The 18015-nt window shown below is 40.7% G+C and overlaps 1 protein-coding gene across 1 annotated transcript in view; it reads right to left on the reverse strand.

The window, feature by feature from the left end:
* The window catches only part of LOC149438224 (high affinity immunoglobulin gamma Fc receptor I-like), a 54615-nt gene extending 39374 nt beyond the window's left edge, over positions 1-15241 (reverse strand). Inside the window, exons 1-2 of the mRNA XM_089660112.1 lie at positions 15184-15241; positions 13368-13538 (exon numbers count right to left, since the gene is read on the reverse strand). Of these exons, the coding sequence (XP_089516238.1) occupies positions 13368-13538; positions 15184-15241 (229 nt within the window). The remainder of the gene's footprint in view (positions 1-13367; positions 13539-15183) is intronic.
* Between the last annotated feature and the right edge of the window lie 2774 nt (positions 15242-18015).

Consider the following 18015-nt stretch of genomic DNA (forward strand, 5'->3'; position numbering starts at 1 on the left):
TTGCACACAGTCAAGGCACCCAGTGCCAGAGGCAGCAAAACAACCCCAAAACATCATTGAACCTCCACCATATTTTACCGTAGGTACTGTGTTTTGTTCTTTGTAGGCCTCATTCCGTTTTCGGTAAACAGTAGAATGATGTGCTTTACCGAAAAGCTCTATCTTGGTCTCATCTGTCCACAAGACGTTTTCCCAGAAGGCTTTTGGCTTACTCAAGTACATTTTGGCAAACTGTAGTCTTGCTTTTTTATGTCTCTGTGTCAGCAGTGGGGTCCTCCTGGGTCTCCTGCCATAGCGTTTCATTTCATTTAAATGTCGACGGATAGTTCGCGCTGACACTGATGCTCCCTGAGCCTGCAGGACAGCTTGAATGTCTTTGGAACATGTTTGGGGCTGCTTATCCACCATCCGGACTATTCTGCGTTGCAATCTTTCATCAATTTTCCTCATCCGTCCACGACCAGGGAGATTAGCTACAGTGCCATGGGTTGCAAACTTCTTGATAATGTTGCGCACTGTGGACAAAGGCAAATCTAGTTCTCTGGAGATGGACTTGTAACCTTGAGATTGTTGATATTTTGCCACAATTTTGGTTCTCAGGTCCTCAGACAGTTCTCGTCTCCTCTTTCTGTTGTCCATGCTTAGTGTGGCACAGACAGACACACAATGCAAAGGTTAAGTGAACGTCTCTCCTTTTTATCTGCTTTCAGGTGTGATTTCTATATTGCCCACACCTGTTACTTGCCCCAGGTGAGTTTACAGGAGCATCACATGCTTGTAACATTCTTACTTATCCGCAGTTGTGAAAGGGTGCCAATACTTTTGTCCAGCCCATTTTTGGAGGTTTGTGTGACATTATGTCGAATTTGCTTTCTTTCCTCCCTTTTTTTGTTTTGTCCCAATACACACAAAGGGAATAAACATGTGTATAGCAAAACATGTGTTAATGCAATACGTTTCGTGAGAAATACATGATTTCCTGGAGAAATATCAAGGGTGCCAACAATTTCGGCCATGACTGTATGTGTATATATGTGTGTGTGTGTATAGATAGATAGATAGATATTAGATAGATAGATAGATAGATAGATAGATAGATAGATAGATATTAGATAGATAGATAGATAGATAGATAGATAGATAGATAGATAGATAGATAGATAGATAGACATTTTTGGAACTTTCGTAACAGCTTAATTTTCAAGATGACCATGCAAAAAAAAAAAAACCCAGACGATCATCATGTGTACGAAGCAGTATATTGGAGACCAGAATGGTGCCAATCATCTCTATAGTCTAAGAAATCAGAAGCTACGAGCAGGGGCAGTGTCAGGGAGCGAGGAGCCAGACACACAAGGAGGGGCAATTAAAGGTAGGTTTATTAATATAAAAATAAGACAAGAGTCTATGCAAGTCCAACAGCGGAAATCGTAGCCAAAGCCGGGATCAGGAGCCAGGAAGAATGGTCGCCAGAGCCGGGATCAGGAGCCAGGAAGAATGGTCGCCAGAGCCGGGGTCAGAAGCCAGGAAGAATGGTCGCCAGAGCCGGGATCAGAAGCCAGGAAGAATGGTCGCCAGAGCCGGGGTCAGAAGCCAGGAAGAATGGTCACCAGAGCCGGGGTCAGAAGCCAGGAACAATGGTCACCAGAGCCGGGGTCAGAAGCTAGGAAGAATGGTCACCAGAGCCGGGGTCAGAAGCCAGGAAGAATGGTCGCCAGAGCCGGGATCAGAAGCCAGGAAGAATGGTCGCCAGAGTCGGGGTCAGAAGCCAGGAAGAATGGTCACCAGAGCCGGGGTCAGAAGCCAGGAAGAATGGTCGCCAGAGCCGGGGTCAGGAGCCAGGAAGAATAGTCGCCAGAGCCGGGGTCAGGAGCCAGGAAGAATGGTCGCCAGAGCCGGGATCAGAAGCCAGGAAGAATGGTCGCCAGAGCCGGGGTCAGAAGCCAGGAAGAAAGGTCGCCAGAGCCGGGGTCAGGAGCCAGGAAGAATGGTCACCAGAGCCGGGGTCAGAAGCCAGGAAGAATGGTCACCAGAGCCGGGGTCAGAAGCCAGGAAGAATGGTCACCAGAGCCGGGGTCAGAAGCCAGGAAGAATGATCGCCAGAGCCGGGGTCAGAAGCCAGGAGGAGTCTTAGCCAAAGCCGAGTCGGTATCCAGGAAAGCAATGAGTAGCTAAACAGGAGCTTTCTGCTGTGCAACAGACAGGACACGAATGCAATGGACAGCCACAAACAGCAGACTTATATGTGATAAGCCGCCACCTCCTGGGGGAGGAGCCGCAGAGGGCTGAAAGTATAAAGGATCCCACAATACTTTGCAGACACCTAAGATGGATGCCAGCACATGGAGCAGCACAAGGTCTGAGGAAAGGTAGGACCTTGACAGGCAGACTGACAACTCATGGGGCCCCCGGGCAATAGGGGATCATGGGGCTCCTGTGTCCTTGCCCAAACTCAAAAAAGCCTATGAAAAAGGTGCCAGCGGCATCTCATGGGGCCCCCTACTGACCCCGGGCCCTCGGGCAATGCCCGAGATTCCAAATGGTCAGTCCACCCCTGGCTACGAGCATTTCATCACTTCAGTTTCTCAGGATATAAAGAGCGCCATTTGTAAATTGGGAAAGCATCTGATAACACCGATCTTGGTTTGGTTAGATAATGTAAGGGCAGAGGAGATATCTAGAGTCTGATAGAACCCAGATTTCTCAAAACAGAATATATGACAATGCCCATTAAAGTTATCGGGGATATTTGCATTTCTTGTGATAGCATTAAAAGTGATTAAAAAAAAATGAAAGGGACAGTGTAAAAATAATTAAAAAAACTCAAAGTAACTTGAAATCCCCCTCCCCCCCCCCACGCGCACACCTTTGTGCACGAGCGTTGACCCTGTGCCGATATGTAAACAGCGGTTGCACCATGCATGTGAGGTATCGCCGTTAACGTCAGATCAAGGGCAGTAATTCTAACAGTAGACCTCCTCTGTAAATCTAAAATGGTAGCTTGTAAAGGCTTTTAAAACGTTGCCTATGCATATTAAAAATGTATGCAGTTTGTCATCATTGCACGGGGCATGCACAGTTTTAAAGCATGTCACGTTTGGTATCTATTTACTCGGCATACCATCATCTTTTACATCTTATCAAATAATTGGCCGATATATTGTGTTTTTGTGCATTAAAAGTAAAAAAAGTGTATTTATTTTTTTAATTTGCTTTTGAAAAATCGCTGCGCGAGTACTATGTGACATAGAAATTTGTAGTACCCACCATTTTATTCACTAGGGTGTCTGTTTTAAAAAATATATATAATGTTTGGGGGTTTAACCATTTGCCGCCCGGCCAATGGCCATTTGGCGGCGGCAAAAGCGCTTCAGCATTCTGGGTGCATGCAGTTCGCGCGGCTGCAGAGCCGCGCAGCGGCGCGATCTGTCACCGGCCTTGTACCTCGGACACGGCCGATGACAGATCTGAGTACCGGCCCCCGTTGCTGGTACCATGTGATTTGCTGTGACCAATCACAGCAGGTCACATGACAGTTGTATACAATGGATGGCTTCATTCATGCCATCCATTGTATACTAGTGTCTAGCTGTAAATGGTCACAGCTAATCACATGCACATGTCATGTGATTAGCTGTGACCAAATCACAGCTAAGCACAAAAAAAAACCAAAAAAAAAAAAAACCTGAATGAATCGATTTCATTCTCGTAAATGCTTGCTTATAGCAAAGTAATTCTTTGCTATAAGCAAATTGTGTAAAAAAAAAACTGATCACTTCCCCAAAGTAGTACAATGTTACTATGGTAACATTGTACTACTTTGGTCATAGTAAAATATGAAAAAAAAATCTTAAAAAAAAATAAAAAAATGTAATAAAAAATTAAAAATAATTAAAAAAAAAAATATATATATATATATATATATTTTTCATACTGTCACCAGTCAGTGTCCCTGTTCACCGCCATGCAAGTTATATGATGACGCTGTACTGCACTGGTGACAGTATGTAAAAAACAAAATAGCGAAAATAATTTTTTTAATTTTTTCATTTTCCGAAAAATTATGACAAAAAAAATACAACTTCAAAAAACTCGCCATTCCTCTTATGAAGTACGTCGGACTGTCTACTCTGCAAAAAGGGGTTATTTGGGGGATATCTGTACTGTTCTGACATTTGGGGGATATCTGTACCATTGTGACATTTGGGGGATATCTGTACCGTTCTGACATTTGGGGGATATCTGTACCGTTCTGACATTTGGGGGATATCTGTACTGTCCTGACATTTGGGGGATATCTGTACCGTTCTGACATTTGGGGGATATCTGTACTGTCCTGACATTTGGGGGATATCTGTAGTGTCCTGACATTCTTGGACCTCAAGAAATTAGATTGGCTGTCAGTACTTCAGGATTGATCAATTTTCAGATCTATACCATAGTTTGTGAACTCTATAACTTTCCTACAAACTAAATAATACATCCTAATTTGGGTTATTTTCACCAAAGACATGTAGCAGAATACATCTCGGCCTAAATCTATGAAGAACAATTATTTATTTGTAAACTTTTATAACAGAAACAAAGAAAAACGTGGGTTTATTTCAACATTTTTGGTCTTTTTTTGTTAATTTAGCAAAAAATAAAAACCCCGGCGGTGATTAAATACCACCAAAAGAAAGCTCTAGTTGTGTGAAGAAAATGATAAAATTTTAGTTTGGGTACAATGTTGTATGACCGCGCAATTGTCATTCAAAGTGTGAGAGCGCTGAAACCTGAAAACTGGCCTGGGAGGGAAGGGGTAAAATTGCCCGGTATGGAAATGGTTAAATTGATGTCCTAGCAAAATATACTGATTTTTTTTTTTCATGTGAACAAAAGTGTCGGAAAAGGCTTGGTGTTCAGGTGGTTAGAAGAGCGAATGATGAATGGCATAAACTTCTAATGCTGGGCATAAAATGCCCCCACCCCCCAAAATTACCCCTTTTTGGAAAGTAGACACCCCAAACTATTTGCTGAGAGGCACGTTGAATCAATAGAAGAATTTATTTTTTTACCACAAGTTTTTGGAAAATGACAAAAAAATTTTTTTTTTTTCCACAAAATTGTCACTTAAATGATTTATTGCTCACACATGCCATGGGTATATGTGGAATTACTCCCCAAAATACATTCTGCTACTTCTCCCGAGTATGGGGGTACCACAGGTGAGAGACATTTTGGCAAAATAAAAAGCGCACAGGTGATCAAATACCACCAAAAGAAAGCTCTATTTGTGTGAAAAAAAGGACATAAATTTCATTTATGTACCGTATTGCATGACCGCGCAATTGTCCGTTAAATCAGTGCAGCGCTGTATAGCAAAAAAATGGTGTAAATTGCAGTATCTATCCCATAGTTTGTAGACGCTATAACTGTCACACAAAGCAATCAATATACACTTATTGGGAATTTTTTGACCAAAAACATGGAGCAGAATACATTTTGGCCTAAATGTATAACTAACTTTGAGATTATTATATATTTTTTAGAGCCGAAAGTACAAAATATTGTTTTTCTTCAAAATTTTCGGTCTTTTTTTGTTTATAGCGCGAAAAATAAAAAGCGCACAGGTGATCAAATACCACCGAAAGAAAGCTCTATTTGTGTGAAAAAAAGGATGTAAATTTCGTTTGGGTGCAGCACTGCATGACCGCGCAATTGTCAGTTGAATTAGCGCAGCGACGTGTAGCACAAAGAGGCGTGGTCAGGAAGGGAGGTAAATCCTGTAGAGGGCAAGTGGTTAATGCTAAAAAGGGGGGTAATAAAAAGTCTCCATTTTGGTGGTTCCAGCTCCAGATAAAAAGGTCTGAACCCACATAATGCAGAAAGAATGAAAAGAAAGCAGAAAAGCGTGCGCTACTAAGTGTGTAAGTTTAATGGGAAGTAAAGAGTTAATAATGAAATGCACTCCCTGTGTAAGGGAAGATAAGGCGTGTCACCATGTTCCCAGAAGAATCTCCCCCCAGGAAAGGCTTTCCGAATTGATCAAATGACCGAAAATGAATGGTAAAAATGTGGTGTGTGAAATCCCCATTCAGGCATAGAGAGCAGGAGATGGACATCAAAAGTAGACGGAGGCGGGTCTCGAACCTACGAGGCGTTGAGCTCAGTACACCATGCCGTGCACTTAACCACTACTCTACAGCCACTTCCGGTTTCAGCCCCTATCAAACTGCCCTTTGTTTTGAATATGACGTAGCTGTAGAGCAGCGCTTAACTGCCTCCAGCCTGCTAGATGAGGAAATGCCGGGTGGAAGGCGGTTCTGTACGTAGCGGGGCTGCGGAGACCGACTGATCGTGCCTGAAAACGGCACATGCGCACTTGGATTAGGGAATACAAAACTTCCGAGCGCCGCGCTGCGTGCCCCCTTAGCTGCGCATGCGTAGTTATGGTCGGAAGATGTCAAAAGGCCGTTTGGTACATTATGTATTCGGCGGTGGTCGTAGCTTAGTGGTTAGCGAACCAGTCTACGGAGCGCATGGTCGTAGGTTCGAGGCACACCTCTGTCACTCAGGCTGCAGGGTGGTAGGTTATAAGGCCCCATACCGGATGAGCACACCGAAGCTCCTTAGGCAGTCTGGGTGAGTCTGTTAAGAGCCCAGCTCCTCCGTCTGTGGGCTCGCTGTGGGTTTGAGACGACACCTACATCGCCAACATTTTGTCACTTTCTCACATTTCATCCATTCCGACTGCATTTCATTATTAACTCTTTACTTCCCATTACACTTACACACTTAGTAGCGCGCGCTTTTATGCTTTCTGTTCATTCTTTCTGCATTATGTGGGTTAACACCTTTTTATTTGGAGCTGGAACCACTAAAATGGGCACTTTTTATTACCCCCCTTTTTTAGCATTAACCACTTGCCCTCCTGAGGATTTACCCCCCTTCCTGACCACGCCTCTTTCTGCTATTCCATGCTGCACTAATTCAACTGATAATTGCGCGGTCATGCAATGCTGCACCCAAACCAAATTTACGTCCTTTTTTTCACACAAATACAGCTTTCTTTCGCTGGTATTTGATCACCTGTGCGCTTTTTATTTTTCGCGCTATAAACAAAAAAAGACCGAAAATTTGGAAGAAAAATGATATTTTTTACTTTCGACTATAAATAATATATAATAAACTCAAAGTTAGTTTTACATTTAGGCCAAAATATATTCTGCTCCATGTTTTTGGTCAAAAGAATCCCAATAAGTGTATATTGATTGCTTTGTGTGACAGTTATAGCGTCTACAAACTATGGTATAGATACTGCAATTTACGCCATTTTTTTTGCTATACAGCGCTGCACTAGTTTAACAGACGATTGCGCGGTCATGCAATATGGTACATAAATGAAATTTATGTCCTTTTTTTTCACACAAATAGAGCTTTCTTTTGGTGGTATTTGATCACCTGTGCGCTTTTTATTTTTGGCGCTATAAACAAAAAAATTTTGAGAAAAAAAAATTATTTTTTTAAAAAACGATATTTTCTCTTTTCTGTTATAAAAAATATAAAAAAAAACGTAAATTTTGTCATAAATTTAGGCCAAAATGTATTCTGCTACATGTTTTTGATTAAAAAAAATCCCAATAAGTGTCTATTGATTGCTTTGTGTGAAGTTATAGCGTCTACAAACTATGATATAGATCAGCAATGGGCAAACTACGGCCCGCGGGCCGTATACGGCCCGGCGGACCTTTTAATCCGGCCCGCGGAGCTAGGCTCCCCTCACAGTCCGCCCTGAAGACCGGTGTAGCATGAAAATCTGTCTCCTATAAGGATCTGTCCCCCCTCGACGTATCTGCGCATGTGCCGGAGATCGCCGATTGGCTGCTAATGCCTGAAACTGGCACATGCGCAGATACGTCGAGGGGGACAGATCCTCATAGGAGACAGATTTTCATGCTGCACCGGACCGGCGCGGGACACGGCGAGAGGAACGCGCGGAGCAAAGGTAAGTGAATTGACACAGGGGGGACTTGGGGACTTAATATGGGGGATGAATTAATATGGGGAATGAATTACTATATGGGGGATGAATTACTATGGGGGATGAATTACTATATGGGGGATGAATTACTATATGGGGGATGAATTACTATATGGGGGATGAATTACTATATAAGGGATTAATTACTATGCTTACTATGGGGGAATATTACTATACTTACTATGGATGACACATACACATAATTCATCTACTCTTGGTCCGGCCCCCGGGTCCAATATATGAACCCATTGCGGCCCTCGAGTCAAAATTACTATATGGGGGATGAATTACTATATGGGGGATGAATTACTATATGGGGGATGAATTACTATGGGGGATGAATTACTATATGGGGATGAATTACTATGGGGGATGTATTACTATATGGGGGATGAATTACTATGAGGGATGAATTACTATGGGGGATGAATTACTATATGGGGATGAATTACTATGGGGGATGTATTACTATATGGGGGATGAATTACTATGGGGGATGAATTACTATATGGGGGATGAATTACTATAGGGGGGATGAATTACTATTGGGGGGATGAATTACTATGGGGGATGAATTACTATATGGGGGATTAATTACTATATGGGGGATGAATTACTATATGGGGGATGAATTACTATGGGGGATGAATTACTATATGGGGATGAATTACTATGGGGGATGAATTACTATGGGGGATGAATTACTATAGGGGGGATGAATTACTATATGGGGGATGAATTACTATATGGGGGATGATTTGCTATGGGGGATGAATTGCTATTTGGGATGAATTAATATGGGGGATGAATTAATATGGGGGATGAATTACTATATGGGGGATGAATTACTATGGGGGATGAATTACTATATGGGGGATGAATTACTATGGGGGATGAATTACTATGGGGGATGAATTACTATATGGGGGCTGAATTACTATGGGGGATGAATTACTATATGGGGGATGAATTACTATATGGGGGATGAATTACTATGGGGGATGAATTACTATATGGGGGATGAATTACTATAGGGGGGATGAATTACTATTGGGGGGATGAATTACTATGGGGGATGAATTACTATATGGGGGATTAATTACTATATGGGGGATGAATTACTATATGGGGGATGAATTACTATGGGGGATGAATTACTATATGAGGGATGAATTACTATATGGGGGATGAATTACTATATGGGGGATGAATTACTATATGGGGGATTAATTACTATGCTTACTATGGGGGAATATTACTATACTTACTATGGATGACACATACACATAATTCATCTACTCTTGGTCCGGCCCCCGGGTCCAATATATGAACCCATTGCGGCCCTCGAGTCAAAAAGTTTGCCCTCCCCTGGTATAGATACTGCAATTTACGCCATTTTTTTTGCTATACAGCGCTGCACTAGTTTAACGGACGATTGCGCGGTCATGCAATATGGTACATAAATTAAATTTATGTACTTTTTTCACACAAATAGAGCTTTCTTTTGGTGGTATTTGATCACCTGTGCGCTTTTTATTTTTGGCGCTATAAACAAAAAAATTTTGAGAAAAAAAAATTCTTTTTTTAAAAAACGATATTTTCTCTTTTCTGTTATAAAAAATATCAAAAAAAACGTAAATTTTGTCATAAATTTAGGCCAAAATGTATTCTGCTACATGTTTTTGATTAAAAAAAATCCCAATAAGTGTATATTGATTGCTTTGTGTGAAGTTATAGCTTCTACAAACTATGATATAGATCAGCAATGGGCAAACTACGGCCCGGCGGACCTTTTAATCCGGCCCGCGGAGCTAGGCTCCCCTCACAGTCCGCCCTGAAGACCGGTGTAGCATGAAAATCTGTCTCCTATGAGTATCTGTCCCTTTCGACGTATCTGCGCATGTGCCGGAGATCGCCGATCGGCTGCTAATGCCTGAAACTGGCACATGCGCAGATACGTCGAGGGGGACAGATCCTCATAGGAGACAGATTTTCATGCTACACCGGAACGGCGCGGGACACGGCGAGAGGAACGCGCGGAGCAAAGGTAAGTGAATTGACACAGGGGGGACTTGGGGACTTAATATGGGGGATGAATTAATATGGGGAATGAATTACTATGGGGGATGAATTACTATGGGGGATGAATTACTATATGGGGGATGAATTACTATATGGGGGATGAATTACTATGGGGGAGGAATTACTATATGGGGGATGAATTACTATGGGGGATGAATTACTATGGGGGATGAATTACTATATGGGGGATTAATTACTATGGGGGATGAATTACTATAGGGGGGATGAATTACTATAGGGGGGATGAATTACTATGGGGGATGAATTACTATAGGGGGGATGAATTACTATATGGGGGAAGAATTACTATATGGGGGATGAATTACTATGGGGGATGAATTACTATAGGGGGGATGAATTACTATATGGGGGATGAATTACTATGGGGGATGAATTACTATAGGGGGGATGAATTACTATGGGGGATGAATTACTATGGGGGATGAATTACTATATGGGGGATGAATTACTATGGGGGATGAATTACTATATGGGGGATGAATTACTATAGGGGGGATGAATTACTATATGGGGGATGAATTACTATATGGGGGATGAATTACTATATGGGGAATGAATTACTATATGGGGGATGAATTACTATGGGGGATGAATTACTATATGGGGGATGAATTACTATGGGGGATGAATTACTATATGGGGGATGAATTACTATGGGGGATGAATTACTATGGGGGATGAATTACTATATGGGGGATGAATTACTATAGGGGGGATGAATTACTATAGGGGGGATGAATTACTATGGGGGATGAATTACTATATGGGGGATTAATTACTATGCTTACTATGGGGGAATATTACTATACTTACTATGGATGACACATACACATAATTTATCTACTATTGGTCCGGCCCCCGGGTCCAATATATGAACCCATTGCGGCCCTCAAGTCAAAAAGTTTGCCCACCCCTGATATAGATAATGGAATTTACACAGATTTTACTTTCTGACTGCCCATCACATTTCTTGAGGTGCTAAAATACCAGGATAATACAAACACCCCCAAATGACCCCTTTTCGGAAAGTAGACACCCTAAGCTATCTGCTGAAAGGCATATTGAGTCCATGGAAGATTTTTTTTTTTCCACAAGTTTCTGGAAAATGACAAAAGTACATTCTGCTACCTCTTCCGAGTATGGGGATACCACGTGTGAGACTTTTGGGAGCCTAGCCACATACAGGAGCCTGAAATCCAATGACCACTTTGAAAACCTGAAGGTGTGTAACTTCTTCAGTTCACTTCCTCACTACCTATCACAGTTTTGAAGGCCCTGAAATCCCAGGATAACACCAACCCCCCCCCATGACCCCTTTTTGGAAAGTAGACACCCCAAGGAATTTAAAAAAAGGTGTGGTGATTATTTTGCAGAGCTCATTTTTACTCACAAGGTCTTGAAATATAAAAAAGGAAAAGAAAAAATATGTTTTTGTTTTCCTTTTCTTCAATTTTCGAAAAGTTGTGGCAACAAACGAGATCTGCAAAATACTCACCATGCTTCCTATCAAATTCCTTGGGGTGTCTACTTTCCAAAAAGTTGTCATTTGGGGGGGGGGGGGGTTTGGTGCTATCCTGGCATTTCAGGGCCTCCGATACTGTGATAGGTAGTCAGGAAGTGTAACGAGGAAATAAAGAACTTTAAAAGCCTGAAGGTGAATATTGGATTTTGGGGTCCTGTACTTGGCTAGACTGCCAAAACGCCTCTCACATGTGGTACCCCCATACTCAGAAGAACTAACTGAATTTTTTTGGGGAGTAATTCCACATATACCCATGGCATGTGTGAGCAATAAATCATTTCAGTGGCAATTTTGTGTAAAAAAAAGGTTAGCTGTTCTAACTTTCCCCAACTATACTAAAAAAAAGCCTTTTTTTCGTCAGTGTCACATTGGAGAGATTCCCCATCCCCACTAACAGCACCAACCTGAAAGAGTCTCATGATCCTTTCTTCGTCTATCCAAAATTAATTAAAGCATTTTGGCAAAAGTTGGGCTTTCATATTTTGGGTCTAAATTATTTCCTTTCGTCATGTGCCAAAAAGGTCAAGTTGACTGTTTCCTTAGCAATGGCTGTAGTGTAGTGGTTAGCACGCCAGTCTGCGAAGCGTAGGTTTGAGGCACACCTTTGTCACTTCGGACTCCGGGGTAGTAGGTTATAGGCCCCCTTTCTGGCCGTTCACACCGAAGCTCCGTCGACAACCTGGATTGATTGGTTAAGAGCCCAGCTCCTTCCTCTCTCTGTGCTTACCTGTGGATCTGAGACGCCATTGCCAGACTTTTTTACCATTCAGTTTCTGTCATTTGATCTATTCGGAAAGCCTTTCATAGTCCCAGCAGAATCTTCTGGGAACATGGTGACACGCCTTATCTTCCCTTACACAGGGAGTGCATTTTATTATTAACTCTTTACTTCACTTACACACTTAGTATCGCGCGCTTTTCTGCTTTCTTTTCATTGTTTCTGCATTATGTGGGTTGAGACCTTTTTATCTGGAGCTGGAACCACCAAAATGGGGACTTTTTATTACCCCCCTTTTTTAGCATTAACCACTTGACCTCCTGAGGATTTACCCCCCTTCCTGACCTCGCCTCTTTCTGCTATTCGGCGCTGCACTACTTCAGCTGATAATTGCGCGGTCATGCAGTGCTGTACCCAAACAAAACTTACGTACTTTTTTTCACACAAATAGAGCTTTCTTTTGGTGGTATTTGATCACCTGTGCGCTTTTTATTTTTCGCGCTATAAACAAAAAAAGACCAAAACTTTGGAAGAAAAATGACATTTTTTACTTTCGACTATAAATAATAAACTCAAAGATAGTTATAAATTTAGGCCAAAATGTATTCTGCTCCATGTTTTTGGTCCAAAAAATCCCAATAAGTGTATATTGATCGCTTTGTGTGAACGTTATAGCGTCTACAAACTATGGGATAGATACTGCAATTTACACCATTTTTTTGCTATACAGCATTGCACTAGTTTAACAGACAATTGCGCGGTCATGCAATATGGTACATAAATAAAATTTATGTCCTTTTTTTAACACAAATAGAGCTTTCTTTTGGTGGTATTTGATCACCTGTGCGCTTTTTATTTTTGGTGCTATAAACAAAAAAATTTTGAGAAAAAATATTTCTTTTTTTAAAAAAACGATATTTTCTCATTTCTGTCATAAAAAATATCCAAAAAAACTGTACCAGTTGAGCCATTTCTTAGCCATTTGATATAATAAATGATACCAAGGATCTTTACTGGTGTGCTGGCTTTGCTTGTTTTGTTACTGAAGTGGTTGAAGTGGCTGAGGTTGAAGTGGCTGAGGTTGAAGTGGCTGAGGTTGAAGTGGCTGAGGTTGAAGTGACATATTGTTACTGAAGTGGCTTGCAGAGGCTGAAGCTGAGCACCATTGTTCTCTGATGAATGGAATTGGGCAAAGTGATTAAGGGCAGCTTTCTTACTGTCTGGTTTCTCCAAGGTATATATAGCATAGAGGGTCCACTATCTATTATTGTCCAAGACAGCAACAGACTAAATTTGTAGTTTAAAAACAGTCAGAATGTGCAGAACTAATGCTGGGCCTCCTTAATAGACAGCCCAGCTTCCGCTGTTAACATGTAAGCACCGTGTATTTAATATTTATTTGTAAAAGAATGATTTTATTAAAAAAAAGAAAACTAATGAAATATAAAATCAGTTAAGAAATCTAAGGTGTCAAAAAAATTAAAGTCAACCAAAAACTGAAATCACCCTGAAGAAGTCACGTGACCAGTGATGCAACGCATCGGGAGGAGCCTAATGACGTCACTTCCGGTGTTGCGCAAACCGGAATTTGCGATGTAAGGAACTGTTTTGGTTGATGGATATATACACATGCTTGTTATTTTATTATCTTTGTGAATTCCTTTTCCAATTTATTAAAGCGGTTTATTTTTTTATGGGGTTGCACTATGATATGTTCTCTTTCCTCTTGATCATACACCATCCCATTGGGAATTGTCCAAGACAGCAATACAGACTATATTTTTAGTTTAAAAACAGTCAGAATGTGCAGAGCTAATGCTGGGCTTCCTTAATAGACAGCCCAGCTTCAGCTGCTAACATGTAAGCACCGTGTATTTAATATTTATTTGTAAAGAATGATTTTATAAAAAAAAAAACTGAACGAAATATAAAATCGGTTAAGAAACCTAAGCTGTCAAAAAAATTATTTCAATAAATATATATATATATATATATATATACATACACATACACACACTGCATGTTGAAATGTGTTTTTTTATATATTACAATATATGAAAAATATTTTTAAAAATATATGTTTTTTAAAATCTTTTCTTCAGATTTTTTTTAATATATAACAAAGTTATTTTAACATATATTTGTAAATGCATTCCAAAAATGTAGATTAAATGTTATTTTAAAGACATACAGTATATTTGAAAATGTATTTTTAAAAATATTTCTCATATATTTTGTAATAACAAAGCATTTCAACATACAGTATATATATATATATATATATATATATGGGAATTTTTGGAACTTTAGTAACCGCTTCGTTTTCGAGATGGTCATGCGAAAAAACAACCAGACGATAATTCATCCGATATTCTCATCATGTGTACAAAGCAGTAGATTGAAAAAGAATAATATCATTGGTGAGCTCATTAGCGCCCCTGTTTATAACGACCACCCACGTGGAATACAACCGAAATTGTAGTATTTCCAGTATATGTCAATATATTTGGGAGGAATATTTTTCAAATATATTTAAAATATATTTTTCTTCCATGTAGGAATCCATGGGTGGCTGAACATCACTGAAGTGGCAGCACGCTGTGAGATGGCATACCTGCTTTTAGTCTCACTCGGAGTGACAATCCTACAGTTGTTTTAGTAACTTTCCTTAAGTCCGCATTACTAAATTATGAAAATGTCACAAAATACAGCATCGTGTTTTTTTATTATGATACCTTTTTGCATTGAAATACAATCCTTGAGCTCCAGGTGACTTTGCCTAGGCTGAAATGCTGTAAGCAGCTTGTCCTCAGTCACCTTTGATGATGCCATTCCAGTGATATGAGTCAGAGACGTGAGGGTTACTTTCCCGCATGGCTAGTTTGTCCCGGTCCGCACTGTGGGGTTTGGATCTTACACTTTGCAAAACATTTCAATGTTTTTTAATTACAAACCCAATATTCCCAATGCACATGTTCCTGCTGATGGCTATTCAGTATAGCTGGATGTTGTAGTGACTACAGGCCGAGATCCGTAGACAGTCCAAGTGAAGAAATGTCACCAGCACACCAAGGATTCCTCAAGAATGGGTCCGAAGTGTCAATTTGTAGTCACATAAACACAAGGAAACGTTTTTGAACCACGCAGGGCCCCTTCGTCAGGCAAGTGAGGCCTGATGATGAGGCTTTGCATGGCTTCGAAGCGTTGCCTTGTGTTTATCATATGACCATTGAAAGCTTTGGACCCATTCTTGAGGCATCCTTGGTGTGCTGGTGACATTTCTTCACCTGTTTTTTAGTTATTGTTTTAAATGTAAGCACTCTGGGCAGATATTGCCTCTTTTCCCGTCTCTGTGACACCTACTATATACAAGAATTGGAGGGGTGCAATTGTCCCCGGGACCAAAGTGCACAGACTGCAATAAAAGCACTGTTATTATTATTATTATACAGGATTTATATAGCGCTAAAGGAATTAAACTGAAAACAGTCAGAAGTCAGTGTATTAATGTTCGTGGTTTCTTATAAAAGGGTGCAAACTTCCAAAGCTCTTGCGGCCTCAAATAATAGCAATGCGCACTCACCAGAAACGCATGGGTTATGCGCATGTAGGAATAATCATTCCAGATGTCAGATCCTCCAAAGTTCAGATGGCAGGCATCCCTCTCACGGTGGGTCACCGAAGACTCAAAACCGGATCCTGAGGTCCCCTTTAAGGTCAATCAGGCACTCCACATTGGTGGTGAAACTCTCTCCTCTGAATGGTACAGGCACCTTCTCTGTGGGGGTAACAGCTCCACAAAGGAGCCCCAGAAAAACACAGGTGCTAGAGATAGTGTAGTATGTTTAGGAAAATTTATTTGCCTCAGCATAGAATACAGGGTAGCATGCAGATCCAGACCCATAAAAGGTTAAAAATAGGATTAGGAAGGTAGCAATACTGACCCTAGTAAAGATGTCCGCCGAGCCTCCTTCTGGCTCCGGCGGTACGAATGACGTCACGCTCTGCTATTGCTACCTTCCTAATCCTATTTTTGGGGGGTGGGGGCATTTTATGGCCAGCATTAGAAGTTTATGCCACACATCATTCACTCTTCTAACCACCTGAACACCAAGCCTTTTCTGACACTTTTTGTTCACTTAAAAAAAAACAGTATTTTTTGCTAGGAAATTAATTTAAACCCCAAACATTATATATTTTTTTTTAAAACAGACACCCTAGTGAATAAAATGGTGGGTGCTGCAATTTATTATGTCACATGGTACTCACGCAGCGGTTTTTCAAATGCAATTTTTAAAACAAAAATACACTTTTTTTACTTTTAATGTACAAAAACACAATAATTGGCCAATTATTTGGTAAGATGTAAAAGATGATGGTATGCCGAGTAAATAGATACCAAACGTGACATGATTTAAAACTGTGTCTGCCCCGTGCAATGATGACAAACTGCATACATTTTTAATATGCATAGGCAACGTTTTAAAAGCCTTTACAAACTACCATTTTAGATTTACAGAGGAGGTCTACTGTTAGAATTACTGCCCTTGATCTGACGTTAACGGCGATACCTCACATGCATGGTGCAACCGCTGTTTACATACCGGCCCAAAATACATTTTGTTTTTTACACAAAATTGTCACTTAAATGATTTATTCCTCACACATGCCATGGGTATATGTGGAATTACACCCCAAAATACATTCTGCTACTTCTCCCGAGTATGGGGGTACCACATGTGAGAGACATTTTGGCAGTCCAGCCACGTACAGGCCCCCAAAATTCAATATTCACCTTCAGGCTTTTGAAGTTCTTTATTTCCTCATTACACTTCCTAACTACCTATCACAGTTTCAGAGGCCCTGAAATGCCAGGATAGCACCAACCCCCCCCCCAAATGACCCCTTTTTGGAAAGTAGACACTCCAAGGAATTTGATAAGAAGCATGGTGAGTATTTTTCAGATCTCGTTTGTTGCCAAATGTTTTTGGAAAATGGAGAAAAAAAACATTTTTTTATATTTCAAAACCTTGTGAGAAAAAATTTGATCTGCAAAATACTCACCCTGCCTCTTTTTAAACTCCTTGGGGTGTCTACTTTCCAAAAAGGGATCATTTTGGGGAGTTTACTGCTATCCTGACATTTCAGGGTTTCCGAAACTGTGATAGGTAGTGAGGAAGTGTAATGAGGAAGTTACGCACCTTCAGGCTTTCAAAGTGGTCATTGGATTTCAGGCTCCTGTATGTGGCTAGGCTCCCAAAAAGTCTCACACATGTGGTATCCCCATGCTCGGTAGAAGTAGCAGAATGTATTTTGGGGTGTAATTCCACATATACCCATGGCTTGTGTGAGACATAAATCATTTAAATGGCAACTTTGTGTAAAAAAAAAAATAAAAAAATGTTTTTGTCATTTTCCAGAAACTTGTGGGAAAAAAATAAATCTTCCATGGACTCAATATGCCTCTCTGCAGATAGCTTAGGGTGTCTACTTTCCAAAAAGGGATCATTTGGGGGTGTTTGTACTGTCCTGGTATTTTAACACCTCAAGAAATGTGATAAGCAGTCAGAAAGTAAAATCTGTGTAAATTTATCTATACCAGGGGTGGGCAAACTTTTTGACTTGAGGGCCGCAATGGGTTCATATATT

The sequence above is a fragment of the Staurois parvus genome, unplaced genomic scaffold (assembly GCF_062004578.1).
Source record: "Staurois parvus isolate SC_StPar_1 unplaced genomic scaffold, SC_StPar_1.0 ptg001202l, whole genome shotgun sequence".
Lineage (NCBI taxonomy): Eukaryota > Metazoa > Chordata > Amphibia > Anura > Ranidae > Staurois > Staurois parvus.